Source organism: Gopherus flavomarginatus, chromosome 4 (assembly GCF_025201925.1).
Source record: "Gopherus flavomarginatus isolate rGopFla2 chromosome 4, rGopFla2.mat.asm, whole genome shotgun sequence".
Taxonomy (NCBI): domain Eukaryota; kingdom Metazoa; phylum Chordata; order Testudines; family Testudinidae; genus Gopherus; species Gopherus flavomarginatus.
Genome location: NC_066620.1, coordinates 102,828,427 through 102,844,670, shown reverse-complemented (window position 1 = coordinate 102,844,670; position 16,244 = coordinate 102,828,427). Strand labels below are relative to the sequence as shown.

General features: G+C 38.0%; 2 protein-coding genes across 3 annotated transcripts in view; one reads left to right on the top strand and one right to left on the bottom strand.

Annotated features, from left to right (window-relative positions):
- The window catches only part of PCMT1 (protein-L-isoaspartate (D-aspartate) O-methyltransferase), a 63,354-nt gene extending 57,428 nt beyond the window's left edge, over positions 1 to 5,926 (top strand). For both annotated transcript variants that reach the window (XM_050949988.1, XM_050949989.1), the window contains exon 8: positions 5,127 to 5,926. In XM_050949988.1, the coding sequence (XP_050805945.1) occupies positions 5,127 to 5,139 (13 nt within the window). In that variant the 3' untranslated portion in view covers positions 5,140 to 5,926. The remainder of the gene's footprint in view (positions 1 to 5,126) is intronic.
- Positions 5,927 to 11,405: 5,479 nt separating this feature from the next.
- Positions 11,406 to 16,244, bottom strand: part of LRP11 (LDL receptor related protein 11) — a 35,451-nt gene continuing 30,612 nt past the window's right edge. Inside the window, exons 8-9 of the mRNA XM_050949694.1 lie at positions 13,708 to 13,806; positions 11,406 to 13,376 (exon numbers count right to left, since the gene is read on the bottom strand). Coding sequence (XP_050805651.1) covers positions 13,222 to 13,376; positions 13,708 to 13,806 — 254 coding nt within the window. The 3' untranslated portion in view covers positions 11,406 to 13,221. The remainder of the gene's footprint in view (positions 13,377 to 13,707; positions 13,807 to 16,244) is intronic.

The window sequence follows — 16,244 nt, the reverse complement described above, 5'->3', positions numbered from 1 at the left end:
AAGTGAAGAGACTATAACCCCCTTCTTTCTCAAACAAACAAACGCCAAATGGTTGTTTTAACGGTATTCTCTAATACAGCAAGCTGCCAATATTCATCTGTTCTAAGTAAGTCGTTTTTTTAGGAGTAGACAAATGAATGTTTGTTATTGGCTCCCTAATACAGCAAAGAGACAACACAGCTGTCATCTTGAAAAACATACCAGGCATTAGTATGCAAATGAATAAACCAGCAGTCCCCCTTTGCCTCCTGAGTAGAAACACTTGTGAATGTGTTAGCTTCATTAACTGAAGTGCACACATGCACACGGAGCTCTGCAAATAACTTTCAAGCTGTTTGACTTTTTAATTGTGTTCATAAATAGTTGTTTCTCGTTACTGTTATCTGTAGCATGTACTGTAAGTGCTTTGAGATCTAGCATTTGAGTTATAGAAATGTCTGTAAAAATAAATAAGCAATTAGTTTCATTTGACTGTGGCTTATTGAAGCCTCACTTTAATTTTTGACTGATTACTCCATAGTTGACACTTACAGTAAAGCACTTAGAGTAAGTTTAATGAGTTAGTGTCTAGCTAATAGCTTGTAAAGCTAATTTAACACTAATTCCTTGTCCCAGTAGGTACCCAGTGCTCTATTAGCACTGTAGTGATGGGTTTCCTGCTTTTATCCTGTGCTTTGGAAGTTTCCTTTTTTGCCAGCTCCCTCTGTTGGAATGTAAAATTTGGCTGGCTGTGATTTTAAAATGGCACCTACTTAAATTAGGATCTCCCTTTTGTTTTATCTTCGGAGGACTTCAGTTACTAGTGATATGTTTATATGAAGAGGTAATTTAAAGGATTTAGGGAATAATAAAGCCTTAAGAACTAAATAGTTTGTGTCTGTCTAGCAGGCTTGGCTTTGTTTTTTAGTTCATGTATTTGGATGGAAATAATCATTCTAGACTTTTAAAGAATTCACATTCAAAACTGAGTAACTCATAAATGAGAAATAAAACCATGAGACAGTTTAATTTCCTGCTGAGTGACAGCAAAAGTGACTTCAGTGGAGTCAGGATTTCACCCAGTTGTGCAACATGTTTGTTTACCTTTTCTGAAAAGGTTAATAATTTTATATCTGTCTCTGGTTAGAGAAAGAAGTTGATGATTGTCAATGCCTCAATGAGCCTAAGGGAATTAGGTGCCCAATTTCCACTGAAATTCAGTGAGATGTGTGTTTGATTCCCTTAGGCTTTTTACACTAGTGAGTGAGATTAGGATTTTCAGTCAAGAGGAAGGGGAATCTCCACAGACACAATATAGATTTTTCAGTTTAATAAAAAAAAAAAACATCAGTGGCGTAAGCAAGCATACACATACAATATCTTGACCGGTCTAGTAGATGAAAACTGATTTTATAAAATACTGCATTTTTGGGCCAATTCAAATTGGCTTGGATATGAGCACTGTCACATGGATTGAACACTGGTTGAAGAGCTACAAAGGCCAGTGACAAAAGGCAATGTTTCAGGTTGTGAGATGCTTCTAGGATGCTGCAAGTATATGCGTTTGGTCTAGTACCAAAAATTATCATAAATGATCAAGAAGGGAGAAGTAATGACAACTTAATGAAAATTGCTGAAGATATTAAATTGGAAGGTGTTGTAAACATCAATGAGGACACACAATGCAAAGAGGTCTAGAAAGGTTAGAAATAGGGCAGAAAAGAGTAATAGTCAGCTAAGAAAAATGCAAGGCATCTAGGGGAAAATAGTCAAACATTCTGTGGTAGGAAGAACAGGAAAGCACCAGTACCGAATTAACAAAAGGTCTGAACTGCAGATTTGAAAGAGAAAATGTATACCCGTGAAGCTTAATTTAGTTTAAAATTCCTCCCAGCACATGAAGATAGATAATTAAATCCTCTGATTTCTCTTCCCTTACACATCAAGGCTAGCTGCATCTCAGATTTCAGTTGTTTCAGGTCATTGTTGCCAACTGCCGTGATAGTCTGTGCTTTCCTTAAATTCCCAGCTGGGAGAATCAGGTTATTTCCTGATAATCTCAGTTTTCATTTAAAAAAAAAAAAAAGAAAAGCTTTTGACCTGTATGGATGCAGACAAAAACTTGAAAACATGAACCATAAATACGCCCACACTAAAAAGGCAAGCAAGAAGAAACCAAAATTTATTTTAAAATCTCAGGATTTTTAGCCAATATAATTTGCTACTTTTTGAGGACCTGCTCAGGACTTTTGAATGCTTGGGGATTGGCAGAACTGGTTTCAGTATGTGTTGATTTTCCAGTCTCCTCCAAAATTCTAACACTTAAGCTAACACTGCCGGTACCCAGGGGCTGAAGGAGGAGACTGTTTTAAAGACAAAAACTAAATATGTATAGCTTGGCTAAGCAGAAACTACTGGGGGAGATTGGGAGACATGTAAATGCCAAAGATGGGGAGGATTTATCAGCACTGTACCAGGCTTTCATAGTCAGTCGTAATGTGTAGGAAAGAGAGAGGTCTCTCTGATTCACTTAAATTTCCCTTTCTAACAGATCTAGAAGACTATAGAATAGTTTATCAAGGAAAGTTGGGAAAAGTCTCCTTCCTTGCAGGGATAAAAACTAGACATAAAAAGACTCAAAAAAAAAAAATAAGAGTTCTGTTGCAGGACCAATCTGGCACTGTTCAGGAGGCTGTACTAAAGAATTAATTCTTCACTTGAAACCTGATACTCTACGAAGTCCTTTTACACTTGAAGTTTAGATCAACTAATGCTGTTTTGATTATGTGCAGTTAAGTCCACAGGTGTAAGTTTACTTCAAATGGAAAGTTAAGAACTAGTGAATTGTTACCTGATTAAATAGGCCTTAGTTTTTATATTTTTGAAATACTTAATTCAACAGCATGTTATATAGCCTCCTCATCAACTTCTTGTAATATTGGAAAATAACTAGCACAATTCAAATGCATAAAATATATCATGTCTTACTATGAACTGGCATGGACATTCTTTGATTTGGACACTGAAGATCAAGTAAAACTCAGTAGATACCAGCTGCTGCACTTTATTAATGTAGATTTTAATATGCAGAGATATGAATACTAGTACTAATTTTAAAGGGTATTTTCATGCTAAAATGTACTTGTATTTACAGAAAGTTAGATTAACTTTTTTCAGGATTTGCTTAACATAGCACTAAACAAAAATAAAATGGCAAGTTATTTATAGTGCAGTATTCCATTTGCCATGAATTTGAGTACTAAGAACACATTTGTATTGCTAAGCAAAATAACTTCCAATTAAATATGCTCAATGCATTAATGATAGTAGACAAAATCATGCCAAATTACACTGATGGGGGTGGGAAATTGTCTGCCACTGTCAGTGCTTGAAGACAGGACTATTTTTTTTTAAATTACAAAAAAAATTATTCTTGCCACAGTTAATGTCAGGCTTCATATGTTGTAATACTGCCTTTGTGCCTTGATATTGCAGATCTTTCAGTGTCGAAATCCCATTAACAACTAGGCAAGGAAGCTTTGCCAGAATGCTAGAATTATCTTTACTTTTTTTCTGTTGTAAATATTAAACAAAATAGCAGAATTTAGCCATATGAGCAACATTGTCTTTAATTGCACCACTAAATCCATCTGCATTGCACTTAAAATGTTCCTCTGAGCCCCAAAACTAAGCAGACAATTACTGTAAGGATTGAAGCTGCCTGCCTGCTTTAGGAATTAATAACAACTTCAGGAGAAAACTCAAACTTTCAAGTCTAGTCTTGCTAGGTAAAAGCCTTTCAGTTGACTTTAAGAAGTTGCGTATGCTGTCATTCCATGCTATGGCTCTAAATGCATCCTCTTTGGGATCTGAACACTTTTTTGCTTGTATGCATGTAGCCATATATTTTGTGTGCTGGCTTGCATTAGTAGATTGAAATACTATTGTATTCTTCCAAGCAAGAATCATATTAGTGAAGTTGCTCTTAATAAAAACAACTTGTGCCTTTTCTAATATTGAGAGAGACTGCTCATAATTGGGGCATATGTTTTGCCATTATATGGAGCATTTATTCTCTGAACGTAAAGGCAAACTTACTTCTGTTACGGTAATCAAACTTCCTCATGATGTTGGAATTGTTCATTAATATCAACTTTGGTAGGAAAATACTGGATTTAAAACTAATGCTTTTAAAAAAAGAATTTTTTGGGAGTACAGAATTCAGTCACTAATGTATCCTAGTTTCACGGTTGGAATATGGGTTCTGTATTTCACTATTTAACCCTATATTAATAATAGAAACCTTGATGTTCAGGGGTCATCCTAGTGATCAAAACATGATTAGAGAAGTTATTTTATTACTTCCTCCTCATAGAATCATAGTACTGAAAGGGACCTCAGGAGGTCACCTAGTCCAGTCCTCTGCCCTCATGGCAGGACTAAGTATTATCTACACCATTCCTGACAGGTGTTGGTTTATTACTTTGTCTTTTACTTTAGTCTGAGTCTTTATTCGTCCCTGGTTTTAATCACCTGCTCAGTAGCTGAAGGCACGGATTATGTAGCGCTGGCCTGAGTAGTTTCTTCAGGAGCTGATAAAGTTGCTCTGTGACATAAACAGACATAACATATAGATAGTGCCAAATTCTCTCCACTTCTTCATCAGAGTGAGATGTGCCCAGCACTGACCAGACACTGCAACTAAAGTTTTTAACTTTGAACTCAAGTTTCACATTTTGCAGCCTTTTGTGCAGGTAACGAGAATAATTGGACCATAATTTCAAACAAGTCTCTCTCCAGTAAATTGCCCAATGTGTAAGACAGTCATTTCTTCAGACAGCAGGTAGTCATGTATTTTTTTTAAGCTGTTGATATTTTAATTGACTTGTTTGTGGAAGCAAATGATATACTTTAAAAAGAAGGAACAGGGACTCATATTGCACAGTAGATCCATATTTTACTTTTTAGTAGTATGAGGTGCTATTGGCTTGCTGTTGATCTGCCTTGTGGCTTAAATGCTTGAAGAGTTTTCTGAAGTTTTGCTGCTGTATTTGAGCACTGCGGCATATTCATTGATTAAATATCAAAATTGCAAGAGTGAACTCCTTGGGGAGAAGAATATAACTGCATTTATTTTCTTTCTGCAGGGATGAGTTGTAAAAGCTACATCATCTTGACCCAAACATAGTGTTACAGTGGACTGCCCATCTCCAGTTCTAAAAGCTTTTTGAAAACCAACAGCATTGCAGCTTGTTTTGGATTTTGTTATACTGTTATCAGCATGGAAAGCGTGGTGTTTTTATTTCCTTTTTTTAGAGGCTTAAGGCAAATCTGGCAAAGAGTTGATGGAAAGTTTAAATTTGGGCTGTTTCTTTTTAACATGCCTTTTTTACTTTCATCTGGTTAAAGAAATGAATTTCTGCAAAAATGCAGACCTACAGTTTGTGAACTCTTTAATTTTGATGGCTGATACTTTTTGAACACTTTATTTCAGCTCCATTGTTCCTTGGTAAAATTGCTTCTGTGCACCTTGTAACACTACATATACAATGGCAGCTTCTCTGTGTTCAGATGTCTGCTAAATGTTACTAAGAAAATGAGATGAACTTCCTTTTTAAAGCTTGTGACACGGTGTCATAGACTAGCATGTAGTAGATGCAATCAACTGCGTTATTACCTTGAAAGTGGGCATTTGTATATATATTAAACTTCAAGACATCAGAGATGACAGCTCTTGTTATAAACTCTATGGTTCAGGTTGGACATAACTGACATAGTTTTTCCTTCCTTGTCAAAAAAATGAGGAAACTTGTAGCTCAGTATTGTTTTGTAGCTCACTGCTGATATATATATGAATTTAAAATAACAAATGCTGTGTAAGCTATGTCCTAATCACTGAACAGTTTATGCAGTGCTGCTTTGCCAAATAAAGTTAAAAGCAAAAAGGGTTTTGTGTGCTTCTTATATGGGAGATCAGGATCAGTATGTTAAATATAACTGCTTGAAATGCAGAACACTGTACTCCAATAAAATTCACATCCATATTGTTAAAAATTAGCTGCTTTTGACATAAAATCTCTGCAGTATTATCTACTTTCTTCTTCCAACTACAGGTAGTGATGGAACAAATTTGGATTAATGTTTTAGGGGAACTTACATTTTTATAGAAGAGGGGAAAAAAAAGCTGATAAATACTGAAGAACTGATGGATCCCAAAACCTTGACCAAATAAATATATAGGGGGTGTGTGTGTGTAAACACAACAAATATCCATTTAAAAGAGTAATGTAAAGCCTTTTATTTTACATTCTCAAGACCCAGGTTTTATGTTTTGTATTTACTGCAGTTAATGACATCAGGAAAACCCAAAGCACTTTAAAACCAGTATTGCTCTTGGATTGCTTTAAAGGGGTGTTTGTCTTCTTCCTGTGACTCCTGATCACTAGTGTTTGAGTGGTAAAATACTTGTTAAGCTCTTTGCCTTTTTTTATTAAAAAGAAGAGAGCTAGATGAATAAGAACTTGTGTGATTTTGGTTCAAAGAGGCCACTGTTTCTTTTCGAAAAATATTCAGCGTACTTTTGTTTGACACATTATCTGTGATAGCATTTATCATTGAAAGTATGAAGGGTATTATTGACAGGCCTTTGAAATGTGAAAGAACAAGTAAATTACCTTCATGTGAAGGTCAGTCCCTCCTATTCCTGTGTAAAATATATTTGTCATATCATTAATTTAGACATTTAGGAGGCTAATATACCACCTTTCAATTGAAGCTTGGGAGCACATACACAACATTAATCCTATAAAGGAGACTAATTTCAAATTAAGAAAGTCACTTGATTACTTAGTGCTTGTTCTAGAAAATACAATGAAGAAAAATGGGTGTGCATCTGATGTCAAATTTGTGCTAATCGACAATCAACTGTGAATATATTCTTAGTATTGAAGTGAAATATCTGAAACGATGCATGCAGCAGGATAAAAATCTCAACAGATAACACCATCTTAATCCTAATTTTTAGCCTTTTGGTCACTGTCATTCTAATTTACTGAGTTCTTAACTTTGCCTCTTCTCACTAATTTAATCAGTTAAATTAAGAATAAGAATGCAAATGTATCCAAATTCTTCTCTCTAGACAAAGTCTAACAAGCTATCTTATGTTGGATGAGGTGGTAGACATGATCTGAAATTTTCCTGTGTAAAAGACCCACATTGCAGGAGCTATAAGACTTCTGGGACTAAGGGTGTTGGGGGTTAGTATGTGTGTTCTACAGGAAGGGGTGATGCTTGCCACGTTACTTCAATCTGAATCTAGGGGTAGCATTGAGAGAGTCTGAAAGTTGAGATTCCTCCATGGTGAATGAAGCAATTGTTTTGGTCTAAAGGCTTCTTGAGGAAGAGAAGTTGAAAGGCAGAGGATTTGAAGAGCTTGAATAAATGTGGTATAAACTATGTGAATTGCTACTTCTGCCAAATAAAATTAAAAGTGAGAGGAACCCATATGAGTATTTTTTCTCTCTTCAGAGAATTTTGCATCAAATCTCACTGTCACATTCTGATCATTCTTGTGTCCAAAAAGAAATATAAAGGCCATGTACATATTATATAGGTCTTCATTTAGAACATGACCAGAAATGTGTGAATTTGCCTCTGGCTTCAGTTAATTACTGACCTGATTTGGTTGTAGCCAGATACTGATCAGGATTTCACATCAGCTTTTATATTGTGTTAATTCCTTGTATTGATAGGTGTTGATTGTGATTAACATGTCAATGAGTTCAGAATTAGGGCTTGTAGACTGGGCCCAATTTTGTTGTGGGATTCAGTTGAACATCAGTGCCATTAGGAGAGTTATCCTGAAGCTTAAAAAAACTGAGCTACCACTATTATTGCTGCCAAGAGGAGAAAAAACCTTGGTATTAAAATAGAGTACCTACCATCACTTCTCAACTGAAGTACTCTGATTGTACTTGCTGGCATGCTCAAAAGACCTCTGTGTTGCTTACACAATAGTAGAGAGCACAGTAATTTAAGAAATAGGATGTGCACTTACTTTTTAAAACACTATTTGGATCTGTGGTTGCAAGGATATTTTGGCTCCCCTTTATACATTAGTGTGTTCTAGCATGCTCTTCCATGTTGTTTCTTCAAGTGTTGAAAAATGTGAACTTTACAGAATAAAGGTGACAGTCCCAACTTAAGTCAGACATGACAGCAGGAGTGAAACAAACTGAAGTGGTGGAGCTTGGGGTGAGAGAAAGGACATAAGAATGGCCATACTGGGTCAGATCAAAGGTCCATCCAGCCCAGTATCCTGTCTACCAACAGTGGCCAATACCAGGTGCCCCAGAGGGAGTGAACCTAACAGGTAATGCTCAAGTGATCTCTCTCCTGCCCTTCATCTTCACCCTCTTGACAAACAGAGGCTAGGGACACCATTCCTTACCCATCCTGGCTAATAGCCATTAATGGACTTACCCTCCATGAATTTATCTGGTTCTCTTTTAAACCCTATTATAGTCCTAGCCTTGACAACCTCCTCAGGCAAGGAGTTCCACAGGTTGACTGTGCTCTGTGTGGACAAGAACTTCCTTTTATTTGTTTTAAACCTGCTGCCCATTAATTTCATTTGGTGGCCCCTAGTTCTTATGGGAACAAGTAAATAACTTTTCCTTATTCACTTTCTCCACATCACTCATGATTTTATAGACCTCTATCATATCCCTCCTTAGTCTCCTCTTTTCCAAGCTGAAAAGTCCTAGCCTCTTTAATTGCTCCTTATATGGGACCCATTCCAAACCCCTAATCATTTTAGTTGCCCTTTTCTGAACTTTTTCTAATGCCAGTATATCTTTTTTGAGATGAGACCACATCTGTACACAGTATTCAAGATGTGGGCGTACCATTGATTTATATAAGGGCAATAAGATATTCTCCATCTTATTCTCTATCCCTTTTTGAATGATTCCTAACATCGTGTTTGCTTTTTTGACTGCCGCTGTACACTGCATGGACGTCTTCAGAGAACCATCCATGGTGACTCCCAAGATCTCTTTCCTGATTAGTTGTAGCTAAATTAGCTCCCATCATAGTGTATGTATAGTTATATGTGGTTATTTTTTTCCACTATGCATTACTTTACATTTATCCACATTAAATTTCATTTGCCATTTTGTTGCCCAGTCACTTAGTTTTGGGAGATCTTTTTGAAGTTCTTCACAGTCTGCTTTGGTCTTAACTATCTTGAGCAGTTTAGTATCGTCTGCAAACTTTGCCACCTCACTGTTTACCCCTTTCTCCAGATCATTTATGAATAAGTTGAATAGGATTGGTCTGAGGACTGACCCTTGGGGAACACCACTGGTTTCGTCTCTCCATTCTGAAAATTTACCATTTATCCCTACGCTTTGTTCCCTGTCTTTTAACCAGTTCTCAGTCCATGAAAGGATCTTACCTCTTATCCGATGACAACTTAATTAACCTAAGAGCCTTTAGTGAGGGACTTTGTCAAAGGCTTTCTTGAAATCTAAGTACACTATATCCACTGGATCCCCCTGGTCCACGTGTTTGTTGACAAGGTACTAAGTTATGGTATTACTATCGCTTGCTTAGCTTTTGATATGTATGCATCTTTTATTGTTCCTTTCAATTTATTTTGATCTGAAAAATATCCAACCCATGAGGGACCCAGCACCATGTGCCTTTGACATAAGTTTTTAAAAACATTATGCAGGTTAACACAGCATTTTTCCTCCCCCACTCCACACCACCTACCCTCATTGCCAAAAAACTATATATAAAAAAAACAAAATAAAAACCTTGACTTTTGCAGTTAAGTTCCCAAAAAAGGCATAACACCTATTTCTTATACAGTAACTACTCACTAGATGACATAGTTATGTTCCTGAAAAATGTGACTTTAAGCGAAACGATGTTAAGCAAATCCAATTTCCCCATAAGAATTAATGTAAATGAGGGGGTTAGGTTTCAGGGAATTTTTTTCACCAAAGACTATATTTTTTATATATATAATATAATATAATATATATATACACACACACAGTATAAGTTTTAAACAATTTTAATACTGGTACACAGTGATGATGATTGTGACGCTTGGTTGAGGTGGAGGAGTCAGAGGGTGGGATATTTCCCTTACTGCTAAATGACAAACTAGCAATTGGCTGAGCCCTGAAGGGTTAACTCTCTCACTCTGCCAGGCAGCAGGAATGGAGGGAGGGGAAAGAGCATCGCAGACAGACACACACACTATGTGTGTGAGACAGAGATGTGCATTTCCCTTAAATACACTGCCTTGTTAATTAGATCAGCTTGTGAGACCGCAGCTGCTGCAAGCTCCCTCTGTCCTGAGCCCTGCTCTATGGAAGATGGGGTAAGTGGGGTGCAGGGGGAAGGGGGACACCCTGATATTAGCCTCCCTCTTCCCTCCCCCGTGGCACAGCAAGCAGGAGTCTCGGGGAGCAGCTCCAAGGCAGAGGGCAGGAGCAGCACATGGGAGTCAGGGGAGGGACACAGCTGAACTGCAGGCAACTGCTGTACAGGGAACTTAGGGGAACAGGGAGCTGATACGGGGCTGCTGATCCACCCTGGTTCCCAGCCCCCACTAGCTAGGTGCAATGGGCTGCTCTTCCTGCAAGCAGCAGACAAAACAGGCAGCTGCCAAAGGACCTTAGAAGGGATCACTGCACAACTTTAAATGAGCACGTTTCCATATTGATCAGCAACGTAACAACATTAACCCGGACAACTTTAAGTGAGGAGTTACTGTGCGGTGCTTTTCACTGGTGATCTCAAAGCACTTCACAATCTTTAATGTAGTGTGGCTCACAACACCCCGGTGAGATAGGAAGCATCATTATTATTCTGGGGTCTTTACTGTTAGAGCTGTTCCACTTTGTATAAATTTTAATATTTCAATGAGTTGGAACTTTAACTTGAGGCTACCACATCTCAGGTGAGTGCCCCAACAATTAGTCATTGGAAACGTGACTTTCTGTAGGCCATTTAATTTAGTTATATAAAGTGGAACAGGAGAGATTAAGACAGCAGAGTGTGGCTGTAGCCTGCTGGTGCAGTTATTTACCTGGGCTGTACTAATTCCAAGTAGTGACTTGAAGCTGGGTCTCCCACGAGTTCCCTAATAATTTGTTGTGCTGTGTGTGTGCGTGTGTGCGTGTGCGTGCGCTTTAGAAAACTTCAAAGGTCTCTGTTCCATCTAAATACAGTTTGACACAAATCAGACATAAAAAGTCAATCATCTAGTAAATAAGAAATGCATGATGCACCCTTTCCTAACATAATACAAACGTTAAAATTAATTTGAATAAATTAAGTTATAAAATTGTTTAAATGTGTATTGATATAGTGCATCCCTCTGGTTAGGAAAAAGAAGCACCAAATTTAATGTAAATACAATATCAGGTTGCAAATCAACATGGCTTAATGCTTGCTTACTGATAAAAAAATCAACCTACCTTCAGGAAAATAACTAAGAAGTATAAATGCAAAATATGATTAAAAGCAGTGATTTAAATTGTTTTGATTGAAATTAATCCACTCTGGGAAATATAAACTTCAGCCCCTTTTAACGTTGTTTAGGAAGAGGGAAATAGACTACTGGCATGATGGTTTCCAGAAAATGCAAGCTGTCTGGTGAGGACAATGTTAACATTAGAATTTAAAATTTAACTGCTAATGAACACAATACAAAAATTTAAGAATAAAATAGGTTTATTATCGCTATTATTTTTCATAAAGGTAATCAAGACTTGAACATCATGGGCTTTTTGATTAGTGATTTGTATACCACAGCAATATTCAAATTGACTTTAATTCCTTGAAGTACAAGGGACGACATACAAAAAGATGCGTACCTCATCTGTCTTGATTTTTTTTACTGGGACTCTTGATGGATGTGACACCCTTGCACATTCAGACAAACAGGATAAGCAGCACAGTATATATTTAACATGTATTGAACACATTTTACTGTTAGCACATTTTAAATTCATTCACACATCAATTACTTGCTCTAGTTCTAGGAGATTTTTATGGGGATAGCCACTGAAGCTTTAAAGCTTTGCTGGGAACTGAGGGTTCAATTGACAAGATTCTTAAATTTCTCCAGAAGCAGGAACGTCTCATCTGTATTTATATGGAAAGTTTAGTCCTGAGTATCAAGCCCACTGAAGTAGAAGTAGCGATAGCACTGATTGTGTAAGTCTGGCGGGAACTAACTTCACTTATTACTGACAACACTGAATAGAACAAATCCTGTCCTCTAACAAAGGTATGGCCAGGCCCAAGCACAACCAAAGTCATTGCGTGTATCTCTTTAGAAATACTTGTGTGTTGGCTTAGGGATAGAAAAGGTGAACAAGCTATGAGCTTTAGGGGAGGGGACAATCCCATGATCTCACACATGTGCTGTTGGCACTGGGTAGGTCCAAACATGTTCTGATATTTTTCAGTGGAATGTTACATGTTTGCATTTTTGAGTCCTAGCTGTAAAGGGATTTAAGCTATGCAGGATGGGGAATACTTTTTAAAAATCAAAACTGCAATTCAAAAGGTAGCACTTTGCTTAGATGCAGATTGCTATTAACAAAGACAAAAACATTTCCCGTGCATAAGCTGCATTTTTAACAGATGCACAAATCTTCCTCAGATGGTAAATTAACTTGCTGAACAACAGTGTGTATATTTTAGAGGGCAACTCTCCAGTGAGAGGAGCAAGGCAAGGTGTTGACTTTCCTACACAGTTCTGTCAGCGTGTCTCCGTCCTGATTCGCTGTATCCCAATTACTCTAATCTTGGACTACTATCAGACATGAAACACAACTATGTCCAGCTGTGTTCCTGGATGGGAGTAAATGAGGCGTAAGACTAAGATACTCTGCCATCCAGTGGTGGGCTCTCCAACCTGCAGCATTTTCTGCATACGATAACATGGTTATTTTTAGGCATCGCCTGCACTGATTTTTTTTTAAACCCAGCAGGATTTAATCCAAATTACTAATTGGACTTGGTAATTAATAGAAAAATCTACTGTATAACCAAACGGGGCAAACATTTCTCACCTTGAAGACTTTAGAGAGAGATTTCTAGAAGGTTTTTTTTTAAAAGCTTGAAGTCTTATTAAAGAGAGAGTCGTTTGCTGGAGGCAGAGGCTCATGGAAAACTGCAAAGTGGAAAAAACAAGCAACCTAAATCCCATCTTTATAGATACATCCCATTTATGAGGTAGTCAGACTCCTCAGATGTAATGGGGCGAGCTTTTTTAAGTTTCTGTCTCACCAAACGCAGCCGACAAGCAACCATAAGCAGCAGCAAAGCAGTGATGGCCAAGCCTAAAGCCAGGGGTAGCACAGCACCTGGAGAGAGGTTAAGAAAGTTTACACTTTAATATACCAAAAATGGGGCGGGGGAAAATTACAGTTCTCTTGCATTTTTTAAGCAATAGCACCCAGCCTGGCTGAAGTAATGCAGAACTATCTTGTGCACCCTACACTGGGAAACTATGACATATAAATCACATGTATTAACAGTATTGTTGCTAGGGTAGCATATTACTCTTTTCCTTATTATTTTTATCTGGGTCTGTCACACCTTCCTGAAAAATACTAGCTGAGATGATGATGATCTGATTTTAAAGATCAGAAATAACAAGAGAAAATCTGTAGATTAAATATATATCAGTCTTACCTGTTTCTGGGACTGGATGTCCACCTGCAGCCTGATCACTTTTTGACACAACAATGCCATTTTTGTTTGTATCTGTCCTTTTCCCTGAGGAACTATTAGCTGCACAAAATCAAGCAAGAGAAAGATTAATATTACAATTCAGTGATTGAGGAAATGGATTTGTCTCTGAGTATGTGACAATCTACTCAAGGTGCAAGTAGATAAATTTACCATACTCCAGGTTAAGAGCTGTTGATCTGTATATGTTTTGAAATAATTTTTTTAAAACTTAAGTTACAAAGAAAAACCCCCCTACATCATGGACCAACTACAACAAACTTCAGCCATGCATAGGTAATTTCACTATGTACTGGCTAAGAGATAGATATAAGTTCCAAACAAAAAATTTCACTAAGACGTCATTAGGGATATCAGTTAAAACACCAAAGAAGAGAGCTATAAATACTTGAAAACCAGGACATTTCTAATTCTGGTTACAGTTTTGAAAAAAATCAAGTTTTGTAAGTCAGGAAATTACGTCCCACAAACACCCTTAACTCTGACCCATCTCCCTCTCCAACATCCAAATCTTATAGTACTATATCTAAATACTTTCAGGAGGTTATAAATATGTGTGAAAGGTATTCTAAGGAGGGTGAATGCGTTGATTTGGGCTCTTCAACTTAATGCAGAAGAGCTGCTAAAAAACTGAGTTGTTTCTAGACTGTAAAGGGATAAGAAAGCACGTGTTTTACTGCTGTTAAGAACTGTTAAAGTTGAGGTGGTGGTTAGCCTATCCATAACAGCAGTTTTACTTGCACAGGTTCCACAGAATTCAGCCCATAGTCTCCACTCACGGCTTTGCAATCTTATGTAATCTATGATGCAATAACAAGGTGATTTAATGAAAGTGACAGGCTCCAGTTTGGTCTACACTTACAACTTATACTGGCATAGTTATGTCAGTTCGGGGTGCGAAAAAACCTACAAGCTATGCCGACAAAACCCCCATGTAGATGCAACTATGTCAACAGAAAAGTCCTTCAGTTGGCATAGAGAATGTCATTTGGGGAGATAGTGTTCCTACAGCAGCAGAAAAACTTCTGCCAGTGCAGGCTGTATCTACACTAGAGGGCAATGCTGCCATAGCTAGGCTGATATGACTCCATAGTGTAGACATAGCCTAGATCCATCAACAGTCTCACTTTCGATCTAAAGGATGAATATTTTCAAATCTCTATCATGCCAAGACAATGCAAGTTTTAGGACCAACAGCTTATAGAGGCTCATCTAGCGAACATGGCTGAATGTGTATGGACAAAAGTGGGAGAATTTGGGGGAACAACACAGACCCATCACAAGACATGTTGTAGGATCATTAAGAAATGGCTATTAATATAGGCTGGGCACGGCCAATCAAAGCTAATATTGCTTACTGTCCATATCTGTTGTGAGCTGGAAAAAAAAGACGAGGCAACTCCAGGCCGGTTTTTGAACAAGATACAGTGGGCAACTGTAGTGCTTTCACACAAAGTGTGTGTGTAGATTTTTGAAGAACAAAGGAATCTGGTTTTCCTTTGAAACATACCATTCACCCTAGCACAGGCTCTTCCTGGGTCTTGAAATACATTCCCCTGAGTCCTGCATGGACGTATGACCCTGAGCTAACAAGCTGGGTGACAGTTTTGCTGAGCTAACTTAGGAGCACTGAGTCTGAGCAAGGATTTTTTTCCTGATGTGACATAATGTGTACTTCAGCTTATTGCTTGTCTAGCTGTACATTTAGTACTGTCAGTCTGTCTGGAGTTAACACTTGTATTTTGCCACAGGACTCTTTGTTGCATTTGTATTTTATGACTCACCTTATTTTTTTGCCTGTGCCCAATACAGTGTGCTTTTATATAGGATAACAAATTGGTTATACATTTAAGTTGTCGCTCCTGCTGTTGTGTGCCTCAGAAGCATGAGTAAAGTAATGGCTTGGGGATTCAATCAAGAGTTGTAATTCCCTCACCAAACAGTGCAGCAAGGCAGTTGGCATAGACCAGTTGGGACACTAAACCTGAGGAATGCAATGTTGTTACAGTGACTTATACATGAAAAGTGAAAGTCCTGGGGGCATTCCTAAACTCAGGCCTCCTACACTGACTGATTGCTAGAGCTGCTGTTGCTGCTCACAGCCAGCTTGCCATTCCAATTTGCTTAGCTGCAAGCAAACTTCTATCACACCACCTCACAAATGTAATAGCACCACAATAGGCAGCCAATGGTGAGCACCGCACTGGAAAGCAGCTTAAGGACAGCAACTTAGGCCACGTCCAGACTAGGAATTAAAATCGATTTTAGATACGCAACTTCAGCTACGAGAATAACGTAGCTGAAGTCGAATTTCTAAAATCGAGGTACTCACCAGTCTGGACGGGGCGGCATCGATGTCCGCGGCTCTCCGCGTCGATTCCGGAACTCCGTTCGGGTTGATGGAGTTCCGGAATCGATGTAAGCGCGCTCGGGGATCGATACACCGCGTCCAGACTAGACGCGATATATCGATCCCCGAG